Source organism: Struthio camelus, chromosome 1, assembly GCF_040807025.1.
Source record: "Struthio camelus isolate bStrCam1 chromosome 1, bStrCam1.hap1, whole genome shotgun sequence".
Lineage (NCBI taxonomy): Eukaryota > Metazoa > Chordata > Aves > Struthioniformes > Struthionidae > Struthio > Struthio camelus.
Window position 1 is genome coordinate 18,208,818 of NC_090942.1, and position 26,673 is coordinate 18,235,490.

The 26,673-nt window shown below is 35.2% G+C and overlaps 1 protein-coding gene across 5 annotated transcripts in view; it reads left to right on the top strand.

The window, feature by feature from the left end:
- The window catches only part of TBC1D22A (TBC1 domain family member 22A), a 199,691-nt gene extending 174,074 nt beyond the window's left edge, over positions 1 to 25,617 (top strand). For 2 of the 5 annotated variants that reach the window (XM_068931095.1, XM_068931063.1), the window contains exon 14: positions 22,300 to 24,385. In XM_068931095.1, the coding sequence (XP_068787196.1) occupies positions 22,300 to 22,428 (129 nt within the window). In that variant the 3' untranslated portion in view covers positions 22,429 to 24,385. Of the gene's footprint in view, positions 1 to 22,299 lie in introns of all 5 variants that reach the window. The other 3 variants (XM_068931077.1, XM_068931087.1, XM_068931071.1) reach the window with 2 other exon arrangements.
- The last annotated feature ends 1,056 nt before the right edge of the window (positions 25,618 to 26,673 follow it).

A 26,673-nucleotide genomic window follows, 5' to 3' on the forward strand; every position in this document is an offset into this window, starting at 1 on the left:
TCTGTATTGAAAAGCTACCACATATTAATGATACATTTTTGTTCAGATGATAGTATGTAGTCAACTGTTATTTTCCTAGAGGAAGAAAAAAGTCCATCTCTAATGCAAAATATCTAAAAATCTAGTTGAATTCTATGCCTTCTCATAGCTGACATCACTTACTCCTTTAAAAACCTACTAAAGAGCAAAGGAGTTCCAAAGAAATTGGTAGAAATGGACAAGCTGAACACTGAGAGTCTTCCACCTCCTAGTTAGCTTGCATCTGTGCACGGAAAAGTATAAGGAAAATTTTTAAAAATCAGTCCAGTAGTGTTTGTGCTTGCTTCTGTTGGATATGTTTTAGTTTACTGTTGGCTAGTAAATCACTCATGCTGGGAATTTAGCAAAGTTAACTGTCACAGGCTAACTTCTCAATCCTTAATCTGAAGTGGTAAAATTTAGTGCAACGTAGGATTTACATTCACTGAGTGATTATCATGTATTTGTCTTCCTGAAGGATATGTCAGCCTGTTTTGTGCAAGAGCAAAGACATAGTGATGTAGCATTCCATGTTACTGTTATATTCACTTGTGTATATTGGTAATATTTCTGGAAGCTTATACTTAATGTGGTAGTAATTTATTTAGTGTAATATAAGAGAATTTTTAGCTTGGATGCAAAGAGGGGAGAGAGGAGAAGGGACATTGTAATTGCCAAATCATTGAAGGAATAGCTGCAATTGTAGCATTAGCTAGAAGTAGCTGTAGTTATGCATCCATACTGTGAATGGGACTTCTCTGCAGTTGATGCTCCAGTGAGCTTCAATCTATCTTTTTCTTGGACCACTCATTCTGAATTAAAAGCATGATCGCATTCAAGTTAAAGATTTTGATACTTTGATAGAAGTCAAATTAGGGACAGCAGAGTGTGATACTTAGTCTGCTCTATACTGCTAATATATATATTTTTAATCTTTCAAGTTTTATGATGTATCTCTACCTCTTGTTTGTTTTGTCTATGTTTATGAAGATGCAGAGATGCTATGCTCTAGCTGATAGAATGTGTTTTCTGAAGAGATGTTCTAGTCCACTGATTAGACATCAGGTCAGGCATTAAAAGCTAAAGCCTTCAACGTTTCGATTATGCAGATCAAATCTTCTTTTCTCTCCTTTTATGATTTTTGGGTTCCCTTAGTATATGAGAAGGGCTTTTGCCGATAGTCCAGAGCGTGAAATTATAAAAGGGAATGATTAATTATCCTTCCCTGCTTTTTAGGTTCTTGGCAGTCATTTTCAAGTCATTTGGTGCTAGTTGAATTGCTGAAGAGGCACCACAAGACTCACTAGAAAAATTCCATACCACAAAATTCCTGAAGGTACAAACAACATAGATAAATAGAGACTCTCTGAATCAAAAGAAAAGGAAAACAACCTCTGATACCGCATTAATTTAAATATCATCCTCATGTGTTTAACAGCTAAATCTTTCATTTGGCAAAAAATACCTCTATCTTCATATAATAGAATTGTGTGTGATTACGTCTGAAACTCTTAAACTCTTTTTTACTGCTAGAATTGATTTAGCCAGAAATGTAGACTTTCTATATTGAATGCAGGCAAGAAAGTGTTGTTTCTTCTTGACACAGTTCATCTGCTCTGGCTCTGACCATAATGAAGACTCCCATAATAAAGTAGTGTGATAGTAGCATAAATATAGTGTAATAACAGCGTGATTTAACAGCATGAATCAGCAGTGGACTGTTGTGGCTTTCCCAATCTGTACTGCAACTTTGCTATCTCGACAGAATGTTAGAAAGTAAACGAGGTAGCTTTGGGGTTGGAGTGGTGCCAGTTGTCATAAGCAGACTGAATTCATGCTTCACTGGTGCTGCAGGGATGCTGTCTTGTCCTATTGCAGTCTTGCTGAGCGTGTTATCGTTTCCCTTGTGGCAGGATGATCACTTACCAGTAAGTGATATATTGTAGGTCATGAATATAAAATTGCAATGAAAGAATTTGACATTTTACTACCTTTATTTATGTTTTCTTTAATTTTCAGAAAGAAATCCACTTGCATGCTCATTTCAAATTATTGTTTTAGATATTTGTAGATATTTAGGTAGTTTCAGATATTTATTTTTACTCTCAAGAAGACTTCAAATACTCATCTACTTTTTGCTAATGCTTCTATATCTCTTGTAGCTTATCAGAACTCTTTTTAGTGCTGAGTTTTTCTCTTAATGGGAAGCATTATTGTACACAGATGTTATTGTCTTACAAAAAGGGCTTTATCTTCATTTTCCATTATGGATTTTTAATGGCAAGCTCATAACATGTAAGTTGTTCCTATCTCTGGGAAGATTTTTATTTAGCTATCTCAGAACAGCCTGTGGGAAGAAAATAATATTGCTGTGTTCATGAAGATAATAAAAATGTTGTTTTAATTATAGACATTAAATATTTTCTGTTAGATTTACCTAACCAGTATTTTTCTAATTATTATTATTTATCCAGTTAGTTGCCTAATTATTACTTCCAGTTAAGAAGAAAATATGAAACTTTTTTTTTTCCAATTCATTCCCTAAAAGCTTTATTTCTATATTTACTCCTGAAGAGCCAATCTATATTTGATAACAGAGAAGGCAATGAAATTAGATTTCATTCTTTGGCGTTACTATGTATTTTGTTGATGTCGGTTGGTAAATGCGCAAGGTGATGATTTCATAACTCAGGTCTAAACTGTTTAGAACTTTTAAACAGCATTTAACAGTATCAACAAAAATGGCTTAGTGACTGGTGGACTGAAATGATCTTTTTTAGGCGATCATGTTCACGTGGATGTTTTTCTAGTGAGTTTCTGCAGGAGTCAGTAGTTGGCATAATCCTGTTCAGCATTTTCACTAGTATTTAAAGGGAACCATAAAATAGCTGATAATAGAAATCTGTGGATGACACAGATCTACTAGTCTGTCAAAGCGATGAGGACAGAGCAGTTATACAGAGCTATCTTGAATCACTTGTTAAATTGACTCCTTCAAGCAAGCTGCATTTTAATACAGCCAAATGAACAATGTTTACACATATAGAGCGAGTAGGTCATACCTCAGCAGTGAAACTGTCGCCGAGGATGCATGGCTCCTGAAAAGCTCTTAGGGGTCGCTGCTGACAGTTATCTCAGGTTGAGCTCTCTGAATGATCCTTAGATCTAGGAAGAGAAGAGCTTATTTTGCCTTTGTATATAGTGATACTGCATCTAATTCTGAAATCCAAACTTAAAGAAGTAGCGAGGGCTTAGGAGGAATGAAGCAGCAGCATTGGAAAGATTTAAGTGCTCAATATATGTAATCTATCAAAAAGAAAATCAGTAGGTGCATTGATTAATATGTGAGAAATTTGATGGGAAAAAGATATGACACTGCCTTAATTTAGCAGAGAGAAGGATAACAAGCTGAAGCCAGACTAATTCAAGAGAAACACACTCATACAGTGAAAGGTAGTTAACCATCCTAACACAGCAGCAAATAAGTCAGGGCTTTCTGCACCTCTTAAGGACTTCATATTGATGCTTTTCTAATAGATGTGCCTTCTCCAGCTAGAAACTGTTAGGCTCAGTATGGGATTAAATGGATTTAGATTTTGTTCCCATTATCTACAGAAGAGGTCAGACCATGATAAGTAATTATCTAGAGTCACAGATGTTAAAGCGAGGAAAGGAATCAGCCCCAAATTTCTATTACGTATCTGACAAATAATACTCCCACTAAAATATATAGTTGCTATCGTGTGTTAGATACAAAGAGCCTCTGAAATACATATAATTGCCTAAGCAATTAGACAGTGGACTGGCCTTAAAGTGCAACTTTTCAATGACAGTTGTCATATCTAAAACGTGTAAAATGTTTTTGCATGCACACAATTATCTCTTAAACATTTTGCTATCTAGTCATAGCCCATCAAATAAATTTCAGTTATCCGTACTGGCTCCCCAGCACAGCGTTGGAACCAATTACGCTGTCTTCTCCAGCTACTGATCACAACACAAGTATCCCATAAAAGGAAAGAGGTAATGTCTTTCTGCCAGTTTAGCCAGGGTCAGCCTCTTCACAGTGTTGGTTATTTTGACGTTCAGGTGACTTCTTTTGTGTTACTTGTGTGTTCCTAAAGCCTCTCAGTAAGTGATATTCCCCTTGTACAATACAAGTCTAAAATGGTGGATGTCTATAAAGGCATGCTGCAGAGAAAAATAATACTGTTTTGTCTAAAAAGGTGCAGACGGTTGCTGAGTAATCACTGCATCATTTTTTGTCACCGTGTATAACAACATAATGGTTTGGAGCTTTATGGATCTCAGGATCCTGAGAGCAAATCCCGTACAGGTCTGGCAATGTCCTTTCCAGGTGAGGAGGAACGCTGTGCACAATTCAGGTGCCCTCTCATCTGCACGTGTTGTCAAGAGTTCTGTTTGGCCCAACTCCTACTAAAATGAATGGAAGAATATGACCCGTAGCGTGGCTGATCTGGAGAGATTTCTTGTAAGCCTTGCTTTACGGGTTGCATCTCACAGATTCTGTGCCTATCAGAGTTCTAAATCAAATCTTCCACATGATAAAAATCTGATTTTACTGGCCTGTAAGTTTCCAGAAAAAGCTTTCTGATTAATATAAGGTATTTTTCTCTCATCAAACAACGTTTTTATTTATTTTCAGTAAATACCACAAAGGGATCTATGTGCTTTCTCCATTTCAATATAAAAAGCGTTTTCATGAACAAAGAAAAGCTGCTTTTCTTCCTGAGCAATTTAAGTGACCTGCTAAACTAAATGGACTAGCAGAGCTTCCATTTAGTTAGTAATTCACAGCTGTCACTGGAGACATCTCTCTACAAAGAAAACTGTTTTCTTTCTATGTTTATTTCTTCAGCAGAAACTGCTGCATAACAATGTCAATTATTGGCCTTATCAGCGTGTAACCCTGGAGAAGACTAAAATCACAGGAGCTTGTACACTTGACTACCAAACTCAATCAAAACTACTGATAAGAGAACAAAAAGAAACTAAAAGCTTTTGGAGTATGAGCTGAATAATAGGATAAAGTGACACATGCCTTTCTTTGAGACAAGCAGATGGAAGAGGATTGATTTGATTTCTTTCACTACTCTGCACTCTCTTATGGTTTGCTAAATGCTGTTGCATGTAGATTTTGTTATCTTACAACCAAATTGTCACATTGCAACAGCAAGACAGTAAAAACAACAAGAATTAAAATGCCCATTGTTTTGTCATCTGCTTGTAAACAAATTGGATTTAACATCCTTCCAGAAATGCCGTTATAACAGGCTGACTATTGTTTTCATAACCCTCTGGTTCGCTCTCTCAGCTGTCATAAAGAGGAAGATCTTTGCACAAGACAACTCATTTGTTCTTTATAGTTTTTTTTTGCATTGGACATCTCCTTGCAAATACATTAGGAGCTCCAGTTTGTCCCTTTCTCATTCATTTTTTGCACTGTTGCATTTGCTTACTCTAAGTTGAGTAAATGGCAATGGTTGCATTCTGTCCTTAGGCAAGGGTTCACCAAAGCTTTGTGTTAATTTTGACTCATCACAGAACTTACACTTGTGTTTAGTTTCAGGTGCTGATTTGCATGGGACAGCAGATTAAACAGAGACATCTGAAAACACTAAGAGCGTTTGGTATCTATCATGCCCTTTCTAAAAGATTGCCACCCCAAAGAAAAGATGACAGAACAAAGCATGTAGCAGCCTCTGAATTGCCAGCTCACAGGGGAGCCTATTAAAGTAAAAAAAAATTGGCACCAGTAATACACCTTTGAAAGTTATATTTCATGTACTTATGTCTTTATTCTCCTCTATGAGAAAAGGCTACTTCTCCCAATCTGTGCTATAGTTTCCTCTCTTGGAGATTACTGTGATAAATAGAGGAATTCCTCCTCTCATCTGCCTCCTGAGGAACAGATAAGAGATGTAGTCACTGTGGACAAACCAGCCCATCAGACACTTAGATTATACCACATAATAAATGACTGAAGTAGTTTCCATTAGAAATGCTATTAGTGTTTTGATCAAATCCTTTAACGCCTTTTGGTTGTGTTCATTTTTTTAAACAAAATGACATTTTATGCACAAGACGTGGCTTTTGTAAAAGATGTGATTTTGTCAAAAGCCCAGTTCTCCATAGAAAATCAATTCTGACATAATATTTTCCTTAACTCTGATTTGTTTTATTTGTGGTTTTGAGTCTTCAGATTTCACATTTTTCACCTTTTTTTCAAGGCTTTTCTCTCTACCTGTGGAAGCCACAAACCCTTTTTTCATGTAATTTGAACTTTTACCAAACCACGTGGGCTTGAAAACCCTGGACTTAAGAAAAATACTAGAACCTGGTATTAAAATTAGTTGATATAACACAAGTGTCTGCCACACGCTAAAATGAGTGTTAGGAAAACAGTATTTCTTTTTTTCATATTGTTTTTCTGTGTTTTTACTAAGATTCATCTTTGTGCAAGGGAAAGCTAAGCATTTTGCTTTCCCTGATCTTTGAGGAAAAGTCTGGAGTTGCTTTACAAACGCCAGAGTGCCTCGTGTGCCAAACCATTCTGCTGGTTATTGATACTGCAACGGGGCCCATGATGTAGATTTTTATAAAGCTTTAAAGTGTAACCTCGATTATTTCCTTACGTGTGTGGACTAGAATTACCAAAAAAAGGTACTTATGGGTAAGCTCTTCTAGCACTTTAATCATGGAAGTCTTAAAATCAGCAGCAGGACAGGATTATCCTAGTCCATTATCATACCTGGAACTGAAAAAACATTCAGTTTTTTTCTCACGTTTGTGTCTAGAGGCTGTTTCTTTGTAGATAAGGGAAGAATAATTTGCATTCAGCTGTTGATTTGCAAACTCATATTTTCAGTGCAAGTTGAGGGTTTTTTTTTGTCTTGCATTGAAATTTGTTATCAAACTCTGGCTAGGCCAGTGCTGAATATGCGGTTTTCTGTTTTTACGAGTACAGTCATATGCAAGAAAAGCATGTAAATATTATGCAAGTAAAATGTGTTAGTATTTTAAACATCTAAGAATCCTAGGGCTTTAGGATATTTGTATGTTCTTTCTGGCCTTCATATACTCTGCTTATTGAGACAATGTAGAAATAATAATTTTAATACATTTTTTGTCCACATGCTTTTGAAAAATTGCTACTCTCTGGGACTTGCATGAGAATAATTGTTTGGCAAAGGAAGAGTACCTTTCTGTAATCTCTTCAGTATTATACTTAATTAGCTAAAGTGAAGTTTGGGAGCACCTTCCACACAGAGTATCAGAAGGTAAAGGACAGTCGATATTTAAGACAAAGCTTGATACTTTTATGTGAGGTATTGTATGGTATAGTAGGATTAATGGGTTTGAGTTTCTTGCTTATACCCAGAGACTGAAAGACATCTTGAGCAGAGTTGTGAATCCTGTTTGTTGCATAGTCTTTATGCTGTTTTAGATTAATTTTATTATTTAGTTTATATTGTTCAATTAAATTATATTGTCTTAATTAAATTAATGCTTCAGTCAGGTTGTCTGTGGAGGCTATTCTGGTATTTTTCTCCAGTGATACACTGTTTGTTGTAACAGGTACAAAGGAAAACCATTTTGATGTATTTTTCTCTAAAGTATTAAGAATCAGAAAGGATGTTTTTGGCTAGTTGGTGCTTGACTGCTTGGTGTTTGTTTTTGTATACTGAGAGAACCTGTGCAGTTTGGATGATCCCCTATCTTGTGCTCTTGTGCCAGTGTGCTTTGCTCATCAGGGAAGCTTATCATTGATGTGAACTGTTGGATTAGTTATTGATTTTTGTGAGGCTTCCCAGGTTTATTTGGAAATTTTCAGCTATCAGATTCCCTGCCAAGGTACATAGGCCTTTGGGCATGTTCTTGATCTGTCTTTTGCTTTTGCTGTGGTATATTCGTGAAGGTGGTTTGCTTCCCTTCTCCCTACCCGTAAGTTGTTGGTCCTCTATATTAATGTCCTGAAGCTTGCTGCAGTCGTACAAATGTTTTGTGGGTTTTGCCGTGTTAGGTGTTGAATGTTAGGTATTTATTATTCAGAACAAAACACCTATTACATGGCTTCCTGCAGTATGGGTGACTGCACAACATGATGGAAATAGCCTCCTTCAGTCCTATATACCCAGGATAATGACAGTATTCTGTTTGAAATTGCTTAGGGCATTTAATTAGTTCTAAAAATATACAAGTTTAAGTGTCCGCTATATACTGTGAAATACTTATTAAGTTGTACATACAGGCAATTTTGCATCAGCAATCCTTAATATATGTTTTCTCTTTAAAAAAGGATGAGATTTTACTCAGGTCAATTTACAGTGTGAAATAGCTATTTGTTAAAACATACTAATTGCTTTAAGGCCAAAATATACGCTATTTTTGATATTCTCTTCTCCATGTGGTTCGTTACATTCAGTTGATATCTTGTCATTTTCTTTTTTCCTTTTCCTTTCTGACTGTGATATTTAAATATCATTATAGAGAGGGGAATATATGTAAGCTAGGAGCTGTGCAAATTGTTCCCTTTAAAATGTATTGGCAAATTATGGTCAGGAAAACCAAACTAAGAGTGGTTAGCATATGGATTTTATGGAGGAACAGAACTGTAAATTTTCAATTTGAATCTGCTATACAAATATTTTTATCTCGTTAGACTACAGGAAAATCAATAGAATATAGCAGCTTACTCATGGCAATTCATTTCAGAAATAAAAAGATCTGCGATGATTGTTGCAGTCTTGATATGTACATCAGGTCCTATGCTTAGGTGGATTTGGGGTTTTGGGGGTTTGTTTTGTTTTTAGTAGGTTGATTTCCAATCTTCATCACTTTGCCAACTGGATGTTTACATCTGTTTCCTTGATTTGCTGCTTTTTGCATGGACCTATTGACTGACAAGTGAAAAACTCAGGCTTTCGTTTTTAAACATTTGCTATATTTTCGTATATTTATATTCTTGTATATAAGAAATACACATCTCCAAATACCGGCAATATTTCATAGAACAAAAAAGTCTAATCAGAGTGGTTCAGGACCGTTTCTTTCTGTGCTGGAGCCAGTTGTGGGGTACTTCAGTGAAATCTTCCTTGATGTTTCCAGAGATGTTTAAGTTTCATATGAGATCGTTTTTTAAATTGAAGTTGTCTTCTCTAGTTGAAAATTAAGGAAAAACACAGTTCTATTTTTGTTTAATTGACTGATAGAAGTGTGGATTTATATCAGTGTTTGAATAAAATGACTTCCTCTTCTTCCTTGAGTACTGAGTATTCTCTATCTGTGGCTGAACTTCTATTTTGCTTACATATAACTCTGAAGCATTTTGAGACAATTCAGAATAAAAAACTATTATAAAAATAAGATGTTTGTTTATGGAGTTAACATCTTTAATTTCTGTGGCAATGCTTGCTTTATGTTTAAGTCATACAACCTTGACCTTGTCTATAACACTGTAGATAGTAACTCTTTTAGGATCTAACGTGCAGAGTTATGTTCTAAATTTTAGGATTTGGAGTGGGGGGTTACTTATGTTTTAGTTTTTATTTGAGAAGAAGAGCGTAAGGCTACCTACTATATCGGTTAACATGTAGTCTGTTAGCTTATTTTTACAGCATATGAATGTATATATTTTCATGTGAATCATGTTAGCTGCAAACCCTTGTAAATGAAGATGTAAATCTTCTCCCCTGCTAATGTAAGGACAACTTCCCTGACAGTTTTTTAAAACCACATAATTTAAGATTAACAGTTAAGGACTCTAATGACTTGCCTAAGACATCCATACACGATGAAACAAGACTTTAATTGCTGTTTTAGTGTTTTTAATATACTGAATCCAAGAATCTTTGTCAGCAGTCATGAAAAGAAAAACATGAAAGGGAAATGATCAGACCATCAACTTTTCATAAGCTTTCATTCTCAGAATGTTAAGAAGTGTTTCTGTGAAGTTCGTTCTTCTTAGAAGAAGATTTCTTAAAAATATGAAATTAATTATGAGAATAGTATATTTCCATATATTATCAGAAGATTAACAGGAGATTGTTCAGTTAAAGTGTCACCTTCTATTTTTCACCTTTTTGAGAGCTGTCCGCCCTACTTGTTGACCAATTTCAGAATGTGGCAGCTGAGCCTTTTCTAGCTATTGCTATTTCTCTATTTTTAGCAGGGATTTCTGCTAGAACTTGAGAAGATTTTCGAGCTAATAACAGCACTGTCAAGGAAATCAGCTGTAGAAGACTGAATTAGCTAATGCTTTTCAGCAGTGAGTTGGGGATGTTTGTGGCTGTGTATCTTGGATCACCAGTAGTTTTAAAGATGAGTAACAGGTTAAATTGCACAATTCCTAATTCAGATTAGGAAAGTATAGAAGAACTGATAACACTTAAGGGGTAAAGTATGTGCTTGAAGAATAAAAAAAAATATATATTTTGAGAATGACTATGCAGTTGAGTTGCTGAGAGTAAGCTGGTGACAGGAGAAATGGACTTTTAGCCTATGTAGAATTTTTTTTAAGTATCCATTTTAAGATCCAACAAGTCTGGTTACAGCATTGAATAATCTTTTTATCTATAGTTGGTTACCTACCATTCTGAGTTCTGTGTGCATTGATCCGTTGGTTAAAAGGTCACGGTGTATGAAAGAAAGGTTAAAGTTGAGATAAATAAAAATGATTGTTTAATCGACATTTCTTTGAAAAGAAAATTTAAGAGCCCTTTCAAGAAATTCTGGATGCCTAGTTTAGGTGATAAGTGATAAAGAAATGTGTAAGAACAAATTTCAGCATATTGTTCTAATATGTTCCATATTTCAGCAAGTATTGATTTTTTTTTTTTCCCCCCCCTAAACTGATGGGACACTATACGAACTTTCACATTCCAGATGTGAGTTCTTAAGTGTCACTGATTTATGGCGTGCCAAAAATATAAATCTCCTAAATCGTTCAAATTTACTGTATCATTGAAACCTTGAAGTATTTCAAGACTAGTAGAAAGGCTCCTTTTAGACTATGTGTGTTATGAACAAATATTTTAGGTCTTTTAGTATGGCAAAGATCAAATATAATGTCGAAATACTTAGGAATGTAATTTTTATCCTATCCTGTGTGAAAATATAATTATATAAAAACCAGACAACCTAAAGTGGATAGTGCATCTTAGAAAGCTTAATCATGAATGTTTAAGACCCTAACTTATTTTAGTTTTCTCCTGAGAATATTATGCCTTTTTGATCATAGTGGTGACTGTGTAGTACCACTGAACAAAGTGTTTGTGCTATAATCTCCATTTTTGAAATGAAACACATCATATTTTTAATAGCAAGACTGTTTTGCTTAGCGCATGCAGCTGAACTGAAAGACCTTGTGGTAGGCTTTCAGGAGCAAATTGCAACCTTTTAAGACTGACATTAGATACAAGCAAAACATGTTCACTCCAGCTTAGGCGTTTAACTGTGTCCAGTGCACGCTTAAATTCTTCTACTATGTAACATAGATAAACCAGTGTTTCCCCATCTTCTTACCAAAGGTTAAGTTCACTCACAATTTTTGGAATTGTGTGAACAAGGAAGGTAATACTGCTTCCATGAACCAAACTAGACGGTTCTGTGTTATCTCAGCGAGTACTACCAACACTGCACATACCCTGTGTCATGTAGCTTTCCACACTTGGGAAGCAACACAGATGATCTGCTCTACGACAGGAGAATCCAGCTCCAGTTAAGCCTCCTAATCTTTATCTGCAGCAAGTGTTTCTTAAACTGCAGTAAATTACCTTTTCCTACTATCTCTTTAATATTATATTCCTAAATCTTAGTTTTCTCAACTCCAGCTGTGCTCAATAGGAAAGAAATGTTTTCCCTGACTCCAAGATGCAGGTAATTAATAAGATGCACAGTGGTCCAGAAATTTAGCTCATTATGTGCAGCTCTGCATAGTAGGTTACGACAGCTGGAGAAACAAGAAGTGGCAAAGAGTCTAGGGAATATTGCTGATTGTGTTGAAAAACACTACTCACGAAAGAAAAGAGGGCTCATGGCAGAGCTAGAAGTCTACTTATTTGGTATGTTACATGTCAACAGCAAGGGGCAGAGAGAAGGGAAACAGAGCTCTAAGGCAACTAAACAAGGTCAGCTAGGCTCTGCAATGCACACTGAGATTCAGACTTTCCTGTTACCAGTCAATGCATTTGTCACTCCTTTGATAGTAGGCAGAAGGAGGAGGAGTTGGACTGAGCCTAGCAGAGTCCCAGAGCAGTGGGTATACTTCATCATGAGTATCAGGGAAGATGATTGAAGGTCAGCATTGCACAGCACGTCACCAACCTGACAACTGCAGCAACTACGGGGTCTCACCGAGGCGATAGCTCTGGCACTTCTGTCTTTCTCCTTTGCTGTCCAGCGCAGGAGAGGGACTGTCTTTCAGGGATGCCCACTTGATATTGGCTATCTATGCCACCTTACCTTTCACACTTCACAATCCCAAATATAAGCAAGTGAAAAAGACTTTTATGAGGGAAAAGGGAATTAAATCATTCCTATATATAGACAAAAGAAATACATAATAGTGGTTAAACATGGTTGGAAAAAAATTTTTGAATCATTAAGTCCAGTCCTGGCTATCTCTGACATCATCACATTGTACAATTCCCCATAAAGTCATATAGCATTTCAAAAGTTTGAATGTATGCACATATGCATATGTTTCTTTCGGTTTTCTGTTATTTAATAAGATAAATTGGTAATGTTTCTTAGCTTGTCCTTCCTTAGCTTATTTCCTCTAAATTTAGTAGCATTGCACTTATTAGCTCTTTAAAAGTAAATGGTATATTTTAAAAGTTCAAGCACAGCTACCGAAGGTGCAAATAATTCTCATAAAGAAGCAGTTTAATCAAATTGCCAGTATAAATTTTGTGCTGTTCTGTAATATACCTTATATGTGTGTGTAATGTGTTACAGATGCAGTTCTTGTTCAAAATAGAGCTATTACAAATTCTTTATTAAATAATCAAATATTATATAAAATTGATTTACCTTTCATTTAGTTATTTGCAGTCCTAAACTATGATATTGCAAAGTTTATAATCATAAAATACTGTAAGATTGCAGGTTCTGCCTACTAGTACAAAACAGAGCTCTTGTACACCAGAAGTATTCAGACCATAATTACATTGCAGTTAGCAGCAGGAAGGTTTAACAACTCTTGTAGGAAAATACTATATTTTAGGATTGCCTTTTTTAAGAAAATTAATACACCTAGTTCTCAGTTTAGACGTTAAGAACTAACTCTCTCAATTTCCTCAATGCGTTCTAGTTTGATTTTAGTTTTAGTTGTTGTCATTTCTGTGTTAGCTAGAAATACAAACACTGTTCTATTACCGTTTTTATGTTCTGTTCTTTACATTCTGTTTGGAATGTTTCTTCATTTTGTAAAAAACTACAATTGAACTTTGTCAATAATTCACATGGACAATTCACATGGACTGAATTTTCAAATATGTAAAGCAAACTGTTTTGATTGTCACAGCAGAGTGTTTATGTGCTCTACTCCTTAGAATAACTTTTTAACTTGTTATTAAATATCAGTCTGTTATTTGTTCCATAATTGTTCTTGGTGTACCTTCTTTCAGAACTGACATATGGGGTCAGGGATGGGGAGAGAAGATAAATAGTGTAGTTAACTGGAGATATTGCCAAATAACCAGAATCATTGCCAAATCTTATGCAAAACTGTATTGATTAAAGTATGGTGGGCATTGAACTATATGGGGATTACAAGGAACAGACCTTGACCATGCTGATTTCAATGGAAATTGAGCAAGTCCAAGAATAAGGGCTTTGGAAATACCTTATTTTTGAGATAGCTATCTGGTAGTCTGGTATTTTCTTTTAGATATTGGATTGTGCATGAAATATTTTTTTTGCGAGAATAATTTTACATGTGACACCAGCCATTGCTTAGAAGGCAGTATTACTCTCAGATCTTGTATTTTTACCATGTTACTTAAAACACAGACCTTGTCCTTTTACTTTTCATACTTCTGTGCCACAACATTTTTAGCAAGTCTACTACTATCTTTTCTTGATTATATGGAGATTAGGATAGTTTTGGAATACTTACCTAAGGAAAACAACATTTTTAAAGTGCATGTATGGCACCATATAGCTGCTAATAAGTTATTTAGCATACTTTAGCGTATTTTACAGAAACATGTATATAGAACTATGCCAATTGCAGTTAAAATAGTGGAAGCATAGTGAGTGAAGTTGTAGAAAACATTGATTTTTGTTTGGTAACAGAAATGTTGAATTTCAAAAGTGGTGGAGAATTATTTCAGAATTATGGAGTGAATATAGCAATATAAAAGAGAAATCTCTTGAAAGGGATATTAAAATGCATAAGTTCTTTTATTTTCTGTCATCTATACCTAGTAGCATAGTAAGTAATCAGTTTGATTTATAGTTAATCTCTAGCATGACCCAACAACACTGCTATATCAACCCCAAATCACCTTTTGGTCCAAATAAAAAATGCTTCCTTTCACTTAGTAGGGAACATACCCTTTTTTTTTTTTTTTGGTGATTGATTAAATAGCATCTTCTTCAATTTCAGACATTTCCTATTACTGATTAATAAGTATAGTATCAGTCAGTGCAATAATGGTATGAATGGAGTATGTGTAAGGAGGTTATTGAGTGGAGCATATATTGAAATCATTTAGACAGATAATTGTGTAGTTCAATGGGACGTATACAGAAAAGCATCCATTTGCTTCTCATATTAGTGTGTCCGGGGATGTTCTACAGCACTGCAAAAAACTTTGCCTTACTGACATGCTCTGCACTTCTCTTTTAAACAATGGTTTATGTATATTAATAGCTGTGGTACATTATGACATTTTGCCCCTGCTAGAAGCTTAGTAGAGAGAGAATCTGTTAATTGCATCCACTTTTGCCAAGTTATTTCAGATGCCTAGTTTCTTGCTGAGGTATGTCGTAATGGGTTAGTTGCCAACGCTACGTCTTTTTCGAAAATCCTGTGTTCGGAGAGGGGAAGAGAATGAGAGAGAGAACTGGTCTAGGGGAAGGGGCATGGAGATGGAAGATAGACATGAGGCACAGTGGTAAGTAGAAGAAATTAGTTTACAGCTTGTGTACAGCACACCTTTTTTCTGTCTTTTTGTTTACCACCATTTCTATTGGGAGCTGCAGTTCTTAGGCTCAGAAAGGCAGATGTCTCCTTCTCCTCCACCCTTAGAAGACTGGGCTTAGATGTCCGTCTCCTTGTTGTGGGGCCCATACCCTGGCAGCTACTCACTTGCCTTTTAACTGGATGATACAAACATGCAGCACTTGTCAGGAACTCAGGAGCCAGGTGCCAGGTGTTGCTAGGTCCTTCTGGGAAAGGAGTGCACAAGCTGTCATGTGGGACTAGTCTTTTTAAGGAGAAGCATAAAATTTGTCTTTTTCCTGTCATCCTGAACCTCCCCCAGCAAATTGCCTTGACCTTTTAAAATAGAGAACAGCCCTGCAATAACATTGGTCAGCTCCCTCAACACACTTGGATTCATCCCATCCAGTCCCATAGACCTGTGTATATCCAAGTTACCTAGGTAGAACCTAACTTGAGCCTCCTCTACTATGGGTAGTACCTTTCCCCCAGAGGTTGTTCCTAGGTGTGGAGACTTGTGGAGTCTGAAAGTAGACCTGGACAATCAAGATTGATGCAAAGAAGGAATCACATTTCATTTCATTCCCTACTATGTTAAGGTTTTTGCCACTTGGAAAGTGCTCTTATTTTTCTTATAAATTTTAAAAAGAGGTGAAAATAAACAGTTACTAATTTGTAAGTTTTTTAAAACATATATATATGTATATAAAACAAAGTTATACCACAGATCAGGAATTAACTGTTGCTTGTACATCCTTCAAATATCTGTGATTCTTCTCCAGTAGGGAAGAAGCCTGTCACTGCCTAAAAAGCAAGGAGGAAGTGAGGTTGGAAATGGGTCTATGACTCTTTTTACAGTGTATGATGAGAGAGCAATGCTGCATATAGATTGAACTGAAGTGGTGCTGGCAGGCTAGTTCATGCAGATAGACCTCAGTACAGGACATGGATGTGAATATTTAACACAATAACAGTGCAGTGAAACCAGAACCCTCAATTCGCAAAATACAAAGGCTGTAGTTTAGATTACTCTGTATCTGTTGAAGATGCAGCCAAAGCATAAACAAACATTGCACTGGGATTTTGGAAACCACAGATCCGCTAATGATCTGCTGACTGCCCTTGGGCAAGATATTTCATGCTGTCCTCAGTTTTATATGGGAGGGAAATAAGAATACTGATCAACTTTCCAAAGTGCCTTACATTTCAAAAGCTCAATGTGAAGGCTAGGTGACATTATTGTCAAAATTATTGTTGTAACTTTGCTAAGTTATTTTACAACTAGTATTCTCAGTGAACTTTTGTGACTTGTTATTATTTGTGAACTTTACATGTGTAACGTAACAGAGGCTGCAGGTGTCACTCACCAAGTGTGTGCTACAGTTCTCCGTCTGGGGCCTTTCAGATGACCTGGGTCATCTGAACATCAGTCAACTAGCTCATGTTTTTGGCTCTCGAGGTCACCAGTTCACCTGTGCGTAAGTTATGAGAGATAGTCATTCTAATAGCTTTGTCAAATGAAGGTTAAGATCATTAAAGAATAATCTCCTAGACGCTGCTGGAGAGCAAACATGTGCAAGTCACACAGTTGAAAGCCTTATGTCGATATTGGTTGTCCTGTATCATTTCACAGGTGTGAATACTGTCTTTTTTAACAGTATATCCCCACAGAATTATGACAAAATCTTGTTAGCTATAAAGGAGGATGTAAATTACTTTAAAATCTTTTTAACATACAATACTATGAAATGTATTTAAAATGATAGATGGTGAAAGCTAGAGGTTATAATTTTTTTAAAAGTCAACTTCATGCTACAGTGCACATAACTAAATCCCTAGACTGTTCAAAGTGCTTTGAAAAGAACGACAACTGTTGTTATTTAATAGAACGATACTTAAAAGAATAAACACTTACATGTGAATTTTAAGCATTTTATTTTTAAATTGTGAAATGAAGTAATAGGTCCATCATTTTTTCTGACATAGTCCCCTAAAAAGATAGGGGAGTTTCGTGTGCTTTAGGCCCCCAGTGGCTGTATTTAAACATTGTCCCTTTAAGAGTTAATTTTTCCAGAAGTGCTGTATTTCTGCAACATCGTGGGCTCTACAAGTAAAGATCAGTAGAAACAGGTATGTGAGGAGAAAAGTGGAATTGTTCTCATTAAAAAAAAAGAGGAAGGGGAGTGGTATTAGTTCTATATGCTTATCAGATTCTTCTTATGGAAAAGGGAATCAATCAGGCCACTAAAATAAGCGAAACGATTTGTGCCGACTGTATTAACTATATAAGGAACATCAGAATACTTTTTTTTAGCCTTGATGTTTGGTGAATAATTTCAGGGAAACAAGGAAGTATTTGACAGATTCCCCAGCCAGGTGACATCACGATATCATTTAAATTAAGCAGAAAATATTAGTTTTATGGAAACATTTTAAAAATACTGCTTTTTAAACTTTTCCTGTTCTGAAATATATTAAACAGTTTATCACCAATGAATGTTTTTCTTAGTTCAAGTGCATGATTCATCATACTTCAAAGACAGCCTCATATATTTTAATTCTCTACGTGGAAAGGAAATGAGCTAAATCAGTTAGCATGGATAACTTTTTTGCACATGGATTCTAATGGTTCCTACTTTATCTGTTGGCAAAAAAACCCAATAATGATCAAAAATATATTAATACTCTGTAGTCACTATTCATATAGTCACCTGTGCTCTTTCAAAAGTGTAAAATGCTAACTTGAACAGTTTTAGATTGACTTGTCGTGTGCTCTCATAAATATTGGTCAGCATTTTTGTTACATTTCTTCCAATTAAAGACTCAGGTTTGGGGGTTTTGTTTTGTTTTTAAGACTGCTGCATGTTCAGACAACAAATGCAGCAGTAATATGTTCAGCAGTTAAAGAAAATAAAATTGTGTTTAGGAAGGCTTTTTCCAGTTCTGCTTTTTATTTTTATCAAGCTGTGAGATTTATTTGTCTCTGAGCCAGTTTTGAAGCTCTATAAAGTAACAGATCACAGGAAGATAAGCTTCCTCTTTAGTAAATCACTCAGGCAATGTATCTTGGTGCTGGCCTGTTACTTCACTTTGATTTATAATGCGTATTCACTAGTCAGTACAAATCTTACTTTGTTGGGCAGTTAAGGCATCGTCCTTTTGCCTTGATAACAGTGGGCAAAATGCCCATTTCAATTAGAACAGAATTGGACACTTAAATAAGTAACAGAGTAATTCATCAAGTGTCCAATTCTGATGAAAATTATGAATAAGCTTAGAAGTAATCATAGAGGTATTAAATTAATTCTTTATCAGATGTCCTATTTTCTATTTGAGCTGCCTGTTAAATTTCATATAGTGTGAATATTAAAGGTGAAGGTAGTGGTCTTCATATGCCACAAAAAGCAAAGTCTAATGGTTTGAGTTTTCCAGCCTTAAGCGTGGAACACCTGATTTCTTCTATTGCACTTTGTGTCCTGGAAGGAAAATCATGTATTTTTTCTGGTTCTCCATAGATATTTCAAAACAAATCTGTAAAACTCTCAATTTATTTTAGAAAATGTGATCTGTTGATTTGTAAGATAAGGCACTTTCAGTGCTTTGAAAAGGTAAATATAACAGAATAAGTATGGATGACTAGTTAAAATTTTGTTTCTTTTTTGAGCAGTCAAGATGTTTGTAAAAGTGACTGCTGTGTAGAAGGTTTTAAGAGATTAAACTATGGTATGGTAATCATTTTCTGATAGGCATAACCAGTCTGATCACCTTGCCTTCAAAACTGAATGTGTAAGCAGAATTCATTTATCTGGAAGAACTTCCTGTGTTTCAGGAGTCTGTAGCAAGATTTTCTAGCTGGGAAAACACGTACAATTGCCATAGAAACAAGTTGGCATAATGGACAAATGTGTGACCAAAGTAGACTCTTGCAATGTGATCTCATTCTGAAATGGTTTAGCTTTAATTCAGCAGCTGTTGAGCAGATCAGGTACTGTATACTGTACTGTACTGTATACTGTATACAGATCAGGTACTACTGTACCTTTTATACCTGTAGGTGTTTGTTGCAACATCTGATGAGGTGATGTTGTGCACAGTAAAAGTGCTGAGATCTGACAGAAAGCTCACAGTCCTCCAATGGCTGGAGCATTGGTTAGGTCTACATTTATTTGAACAAGAGCCCAGAATAAAACCAAAGACACCTCAAGTGATACAAAGCAGCTGTACCAGAAGTCTGGCCCAGCAAAGTCTAAGCACTGTAAACATTAAAACTGCTGATTTCACAGAACTGTTAGTACTAACTGATTTAGCTACTGCGTTGTAGAACTGATTGCAAGTTACTTCATTTAAAAAAAAAAAAAATTGACAGTGGTAGGCATTTATTGTCCCTTTATACAACCTTTCTATTCCACAGTGCTAATTAATTAATTACAGTTATCAGCATATCTGTCAAATAAGCAGATAGACATGAAAAAAAAAAAGTGGGGGTTTTGGCAGTTGTTTAACACTTCATTAAAAATATTCTCTCTCTCAAGTAATAGAGATATTCTGATGCTAACTGTTGTATTGCTAATTATTATTCATGATTAAATATACAGTACTGCTTAACTTCTATTCTTTCTTGCTTCATATTGCAAGGTTCGGTATAGTAATACCATGAAATAGGTGAAGCCAAACTAATTGCATCTCACACACACAAAAAAAACATTCCGTGTTCCTCTCCGTTCCTCACTGTTTCCTGAAATCACAGAATCCTTGCTAAGCGCTCCTACAGCTGTCTTCCACCAAAACAAGTGCAAATGGGGGGACAGGGACAAGACAAGGAAAATGAGGTTCTTAAGAATAATTTGTGTAGTTATATGTGATATCACAGGATTCTGATTTATAGCAGGATAGCAGTTGTGTTTTTAATTAGATTCCTGCTTATTCATTCCTCCTATTAAGAATAAATCTTAAGAAGCAAATGAGTATTCATCCAAAAATATACAGAAGTATATATGCACGCGCTCACAAATCTTTCTGCATTTTTTTCTACGAAGATAGAGCACTTAAAATGTGCAAGCAAGCTTAACAGTTGCACATATTTCTAAGATTGTATTACAAACCCCATTGTAAAATTCCATAGTAATTTTACTGTGATGATACTGATCCAAAAATTTCCCTTTTGCTGTTCTGCCACAGCTTAAATTTTAAGGATAGGTTTTGCCAAACAGTTAAAAGCATGAGGCAGGGAATCTCCGGGTGATCTTTTCTTTGGAAAGTTTGAAGCATGAATTTGATGTTTGACTTAAGGTGACTTTTGTGTCATGTTTGAGGGTTTGTGGGCTTTTTGGGTCACCCTTTATTTAAAAAAAAAAATTAAACTTCCCAAATTTGGTCAGTTACAAGCTTTATGAAATTGTCATTTGCATGAACTCAGGAGATAGATAATTTCTAGTAGTTAATCTTTCAAGACTCCATTCAAAATGTTTTAGCCTACAGAAGATGATTGGAAGCTTTGTGCTGCTGCAAGTCATGCTGGATTTTGAGCAGAACTGAGCATGCAGGGCCTGTCCCTGTGAGCTCTTCATTACCTCTGTCCCTAGGCAGCTTGGAAACAAATTTTGCCTAAACTTAATACATGAGGGAGGAAAAACTGATCTGTAGGAAAATATTTTGGGATAAGAAACCTGAAGAGAGGGAAACCAGGACTGGTAATTGAGATGGGAGTTGACTGCAACCTCCTGAATTCATAATTTATTTTATATATTTTCATGTATAAATAGAAAAGCAGCTTATCTTTTCATCAGTGTCAAAGACTCCTCCAGAGAATATGAGGGAAGATGAAAGTATCTAAAGTGATTGGGAAATTTTTGTCACTTGAAGAATCTCAGACTTAGTGAATGATTGTAATTTTGAGCATGTATCCAACTGTATAATTCCCTACTCTGGAGGACAACAATATTTTGGATAAACTAAAACAAAAGGAGATAGTTATAATGTCCTTTTGATCATTTAATGATGGAAAAGGAAGTAAACATTTTCCAATCAAACCTTTCGAAGGACCTTTTAAAGTGGAATCAGTGGGACCTGGTCCTGTGCATCACAGTTGAACATAGATAGTTTTCGAGTTTTGTTAAACAGGGCATTTGGTATATCGGCAGATAGCTATATTGCTACAATAAAACATACGACCTATGAAAGCAAGAATTCACATTTTAGTACCTTTTTAAAGTTCAAATTATCATCTGGAATTACTTTTAGTAATGAAATTTAATCTGCGTTGTTACATAATTAATGTTGAAATAAATTGAACTAATTTGAACTGCTAGTAACTAATGGTTATTTGCTGTACTATGGCATACCTAGGAAGCAGCAGAACCAGAAAGTTGGATCTTCATGTTTGCCTGTGAAAAGACTAATTAGAGAAAAAAATTCTGACACTTCTATTCATGCGGTGGACTAACCTGGGTTACTTAATACTAGATGAAAAAGCTAGAGGAGGAGCGGTCCTGTGTCGAAGCGATGAATTGGAGTTACAGAACTCAGAATTCAATTTCTGGCGTAGTTCTGCATGACTCAGTACTCAGGGGTATCTCAATTGCCAGTTACAAAATTAGTGTGGTAACAGTGTTTTCCTTTTACAAGTCTGATATGTGTGTGGTTCTGTGATGTGGTTCTGTGGGTCACAAGTGAGGACTTGCGTGTCTGACTACTGTAGAGGAGGAGTGTCCATGCATGAGCAGAGGAACCAGTAGGGCCATAATCACAAAAAGGCAAATGCAGGTAAATAGAATGTACCCACTTCTCAACTGGGCGGTATAGCTTGCTTTCATTCTAGCATGTACCGAACAAGTGAATTCACCCACTTCTTAAATTTTTCTGGGCACTAGAAAATAACTGTATTTCAGGAACAATTAATAGCTGGCTTCTGAACTTTAATAGCATGTACCTCTGTAAAAGTTAGAGGAAAATCACTTAATCTAAAGGGGTCTCAGATCTCTTTGGGATACTGAGGTACTTACTACATGAGTATTTGCTTATGGTGTGTTACTTTGATGTTACACTGATATGTGAAAAAAATAATTTCTTTCTTTTTTTTTCTCTCCAACTAGGAATTGCTGATATTTTTACAGAATTTGCCCACAATACACTGGGGAAACGAAGAAGTTAGTGTACTCCTGGCAGAGGCCTACAGACTAAAGTTTGCATTTGCGGATGCCCCCAATCATTACAAGAAATGAATATAAAGAACCCAAAACTGTTAAGACTAACATATTCTGCAGTATTATGGCATTCAGTTGTTCTGCTTGTGCTTTTGATTCATTCTTCTTTCATTTGAATTAAGATGACCATTAAAATTCTGTTAAAATTTACAAAATGAGAACAGGATACCAAAGAAATGGACACAGCAGGATATTGAACGCTGAATGAACTTAGAAGTGAACTTTCTTGCTCAGTGTAAAAAATGAGTTCAGATGTCTACTACATAATTTCTTCTTTTTTCCCCCTTCTGTAATTAAGAGAATTACAGTCTGTAATTTCTGTCTAGCTGTTGTTATATGTACTTGAGACTTAAAATTTCTTACAGAATGATTATATGATTATTTTAGTGTCATCTGTAATAACTTTATCAGCCAGTATTGGCTAGTGGTAAGAATTATTTATTTTGAGTGGAAAAAAGGAATTTCTCAGGCATGAAGACCATTTGAGACAGCAAGGCCTGTGTTTTGGGATCTGATTATGTCTCAGAAGACGTATTCTCATGCCATCTTTTCTTTTTTTATGGAATGAAGTTAGATTACTTCTATAGTATATGAAAATAGAAGGTTGCAATGGGAATTGGTGACCAAATTGGAACATTTTCTAAACATTACTAAGTCTGGTAGGATGCCTCAGAAGCTCTGTTGCCGTACAAAGGAGTTACTTAAAGCTTAAGATTCATCTCTAATTCTAAAATAAATCCTTCGGTATATATTTTGGAGATTTTTTTTTATATTGAATGAAATAAAAAATGGGATCCTGTTAAAATAAACTTTTTCTTAATGGCTTTCCAATTTTTCAGCATGAAAGTTCACTTTTAAGAGATTTATATTAAGAAGCTTGGTTTATAAAGCAGGATGCATTTTGATCTCAGTTGTTGCCTTATTCTCCATTTCTAGCATTTTAGAAAAGGAGAATTAATACATCTGTCCTAAGCTTATTTGTTTAATAATTTGTTTAATAGCTTTTTCTCATATTATTCAGAGGAAATAAGAAGATAGTTCCTCATAACAATATCCGTAACTATATAGTCAGATCGCTTGTGTCATTAGCAGAATAAAAATCCTCTATGACTTTACAGAGTGAAATTAGTGTTTCTTCAATAATCATGGGATTCTGAATAATTTCTTAAAACTTACATAATTTAAGTGCACTATTTATTTTCAGGAAATCTTTTCAGATATGTATTCTGATGTTGCTCTATTGGATGTAAATAAACTCATGTTAATTTGTGCCTACCCTATATATAGGTTATTAAGGGTGAGAGTTGCAATAGGCAATATACTGGGAGCTCAGAACTGTTATTCTTCAGTTCAATTCTGGAGTTGCACAATGTTGCACCAGAAGTGTAGTGTACTTTTAAGTTTGGGAAATAAAAGATCTTCAAGAGGTTTTCTCTTATGATATGTTATTGGAAGATTATTTTCAAGTTCTTAAAAAATATGTATCTACATATTTTTTTTAAAAAGCTTTCTAGATATATTAGTTATATTACTTGTATTAGGGGCCTAAGTTCTTGACACCCAATTTTTAATAAGTTACTTAGGTGTTTCAGGGTAAATAGAATACATTTTTACCAACATGTGATTATAGGAGATCTGTATTTTAAAATGATGTCAAATCATTAGCAAACTGGAAAATACTAACTTAATTCAGAAGCAGGAAGGGTTTGGTGACTAGGATGTGTTTCTGTTACGCTGATGTCAGCTGGAGTCGTTAGTTCCAGTGTATAAAAGTTCAGGCCTCCTAGATTATTGCATTTGTGCCTACAGTGCGTAGTGGCTCTGTGTTTCTTAAATGTCAGTATGCTCTTTTCTGTAACTTCAATTTACGGTCTAATGTATCAAGATTTATCTTTATGTTTACAAAGAATGTCATATTGTGCCTAACAGTATCTACCAATAACAGAATAAAAGAAACCTGAAATTTATGACCATTTCCTTTAGTTAAACTTAGTATCTTCAATCATTTGTTAATAGAAATGCTTATTATTGTGACTAGAGAGAAGACACATAGCATTAAATGTACAATGTTGTAAGGAATCTCTGTAATTTTTTTTTATTAATATGTTACTTAACGTAGCTACATGTAACATAAAAAGTTGACCTAGAGTCGTCTGCTGTGTCAGATGCTTCTGCATAACATTTATTAGACTGGATACATGAAGTTTCCTTCACCGGGTCCACTTAAGTTGACTGCCATGTCTTCCAAACTGAACAGGTACCTCTTACTTCCCTTGGAAGAAATTATTACCATGTTATCAAAAGAGGTCACATTTACTACTGTGTCTGTGTCAGAAGTTGAATATTGTACTCGAGCACATTGCTTTTTAAGGATAGTGGGAAGTTTCCTAATATAATAACAATGTTTATTTATATAGCTATAGAATTTTCTGGGAAATATGATATAGATATATAAATATTATTTATATATCTATACAAATAGGAATAGTTTTCAGTAAATAGAAGGCCAACATTTATGTAAAATTTCAAATTTTCAGTACTTTAAAATTTACATAAAATCATTTCATTTTAATTAAAAAAATAAAAAATCTTTAACAGTTCTACATCTCAGGTAAAATGTTATTCCAAACACAATATTACAGAGAAAAGAATAGAACTTTATCATTATTACATGCCATGCACTTATTTTGTCAAAATTCAAGATTCTGAGTATTATAAAATTCCTTTGTAAAATGTATTTGCTTATGAAGGAGGCATCTTGACACATCACTAGTGAATCCAGCGAGTAATTTCATAGCCCTGATGTGAAATATTGAAAGTTATATTGTCTCAAATGTGTGTTAAAGAATTTCTGTAATAAAAATTAAAATAACAATGTACAATATAAACAGATTTATGACTACGGTGTTTGAAAAATGTAAATAGTAAATAAATTAGTCAAATATGTAAATATAATACATGGGATAGGATAGAAATGTAAGTTTGAAATCTTATGTAAGTCTGTAATTCATTACAAGGAACTAGTCACCTTTTTTGGCTCAGTTTCATATAGAAAGACCCACGAATTTGTTTTTAACTTCAGAACTATAGAATGAAAGTATGCAAAGTTCAGTTGTAAGCTTCTGACAAATATTAACACTGAGACACTGGCTAAAACTGTAAAGGCGATGAAAGATGAGGAAATAAATGCATATTTATGAAGCGCTATATAGAGTGGAAAAGCTTTTTTTATTGTTTTCATCAAACACATTCCATACTACATCAGTGTGCTTTAGGTGTGCTTTTTTATTTTGTTTACAGTCTTCATACCTTATATCACAAGAGCAAATGCAGTGGGAAAAGCTCTGTTCTCAGTTACATTTCTGCCAACTCCCTGCCCTTGTATCTCGTAGCTTTGCAAGTTGGTAGGGCAGCAAATTACAAAGGTATGTCTGCATACACCATATACATACAGGGTACTGAGCATTTTCCATGAAAAGTGAATGAAGATAAATTTGACAAAACAGCAGAATTAAAGTGGGAGGGAGCGTATGAAATAAGGGGAAAGCAAACAAATGGGGAAGTCCAGAGTTTTGTAGGCTTGGGAGGTGAGGAGAGGAAACTTCAGCTCAGTGTGGGGAAAGAGTAAAGGCAATGAAAGGGTTGATAAGGTCTGGGGCCTGAAGAATGATTTAAGCAGATCAACAAGCAAGGAATAATGTTTTACATGTACGGAGAGGATCAAGTTCCTTGTGTCAAGGAAGCTGGAGGGAGAGTTCCAATAATTAAGATGGAGTTCGTGGAAGAATATAACAAGCTTCATTACAAGGAAGGCAAAGTTAATTAATAACTTCTCTTAGTACTTCAAAAGCACAACTGTTAGACAATATGCACAACTTCCAGGGGAAAAAAAGAAACAAAGAAATGCCAAGGGCAATCTTTTTGTTGCATGCCTGAGTGACAATGAATTGTAGTCATGCTGGTTCTCACCCTGAACGAAATTTGTGTTTCTCTATCTGCAGATCCTGCAGAAAATCAACAAAGGAAGAGATTTCACATGACTTTTTCAAAAGCTGCAGAAATCACAGAGGATGGAATAAAGGTCCTCAGGGTTTCACAAGAGATGTGTTGGGAGACATAGCTGAAAGCTATTTGTTTCTTCATTTGCACGTAAAAAAGTATAGTTCTGGTTATCTCTCATATCCTGGGCAAGCATCCCAGAGATTTAAATGTGAAGTGTAACAGAAAGGACTTTCCAGAAATCTGATCCACACTTCAGGTCAT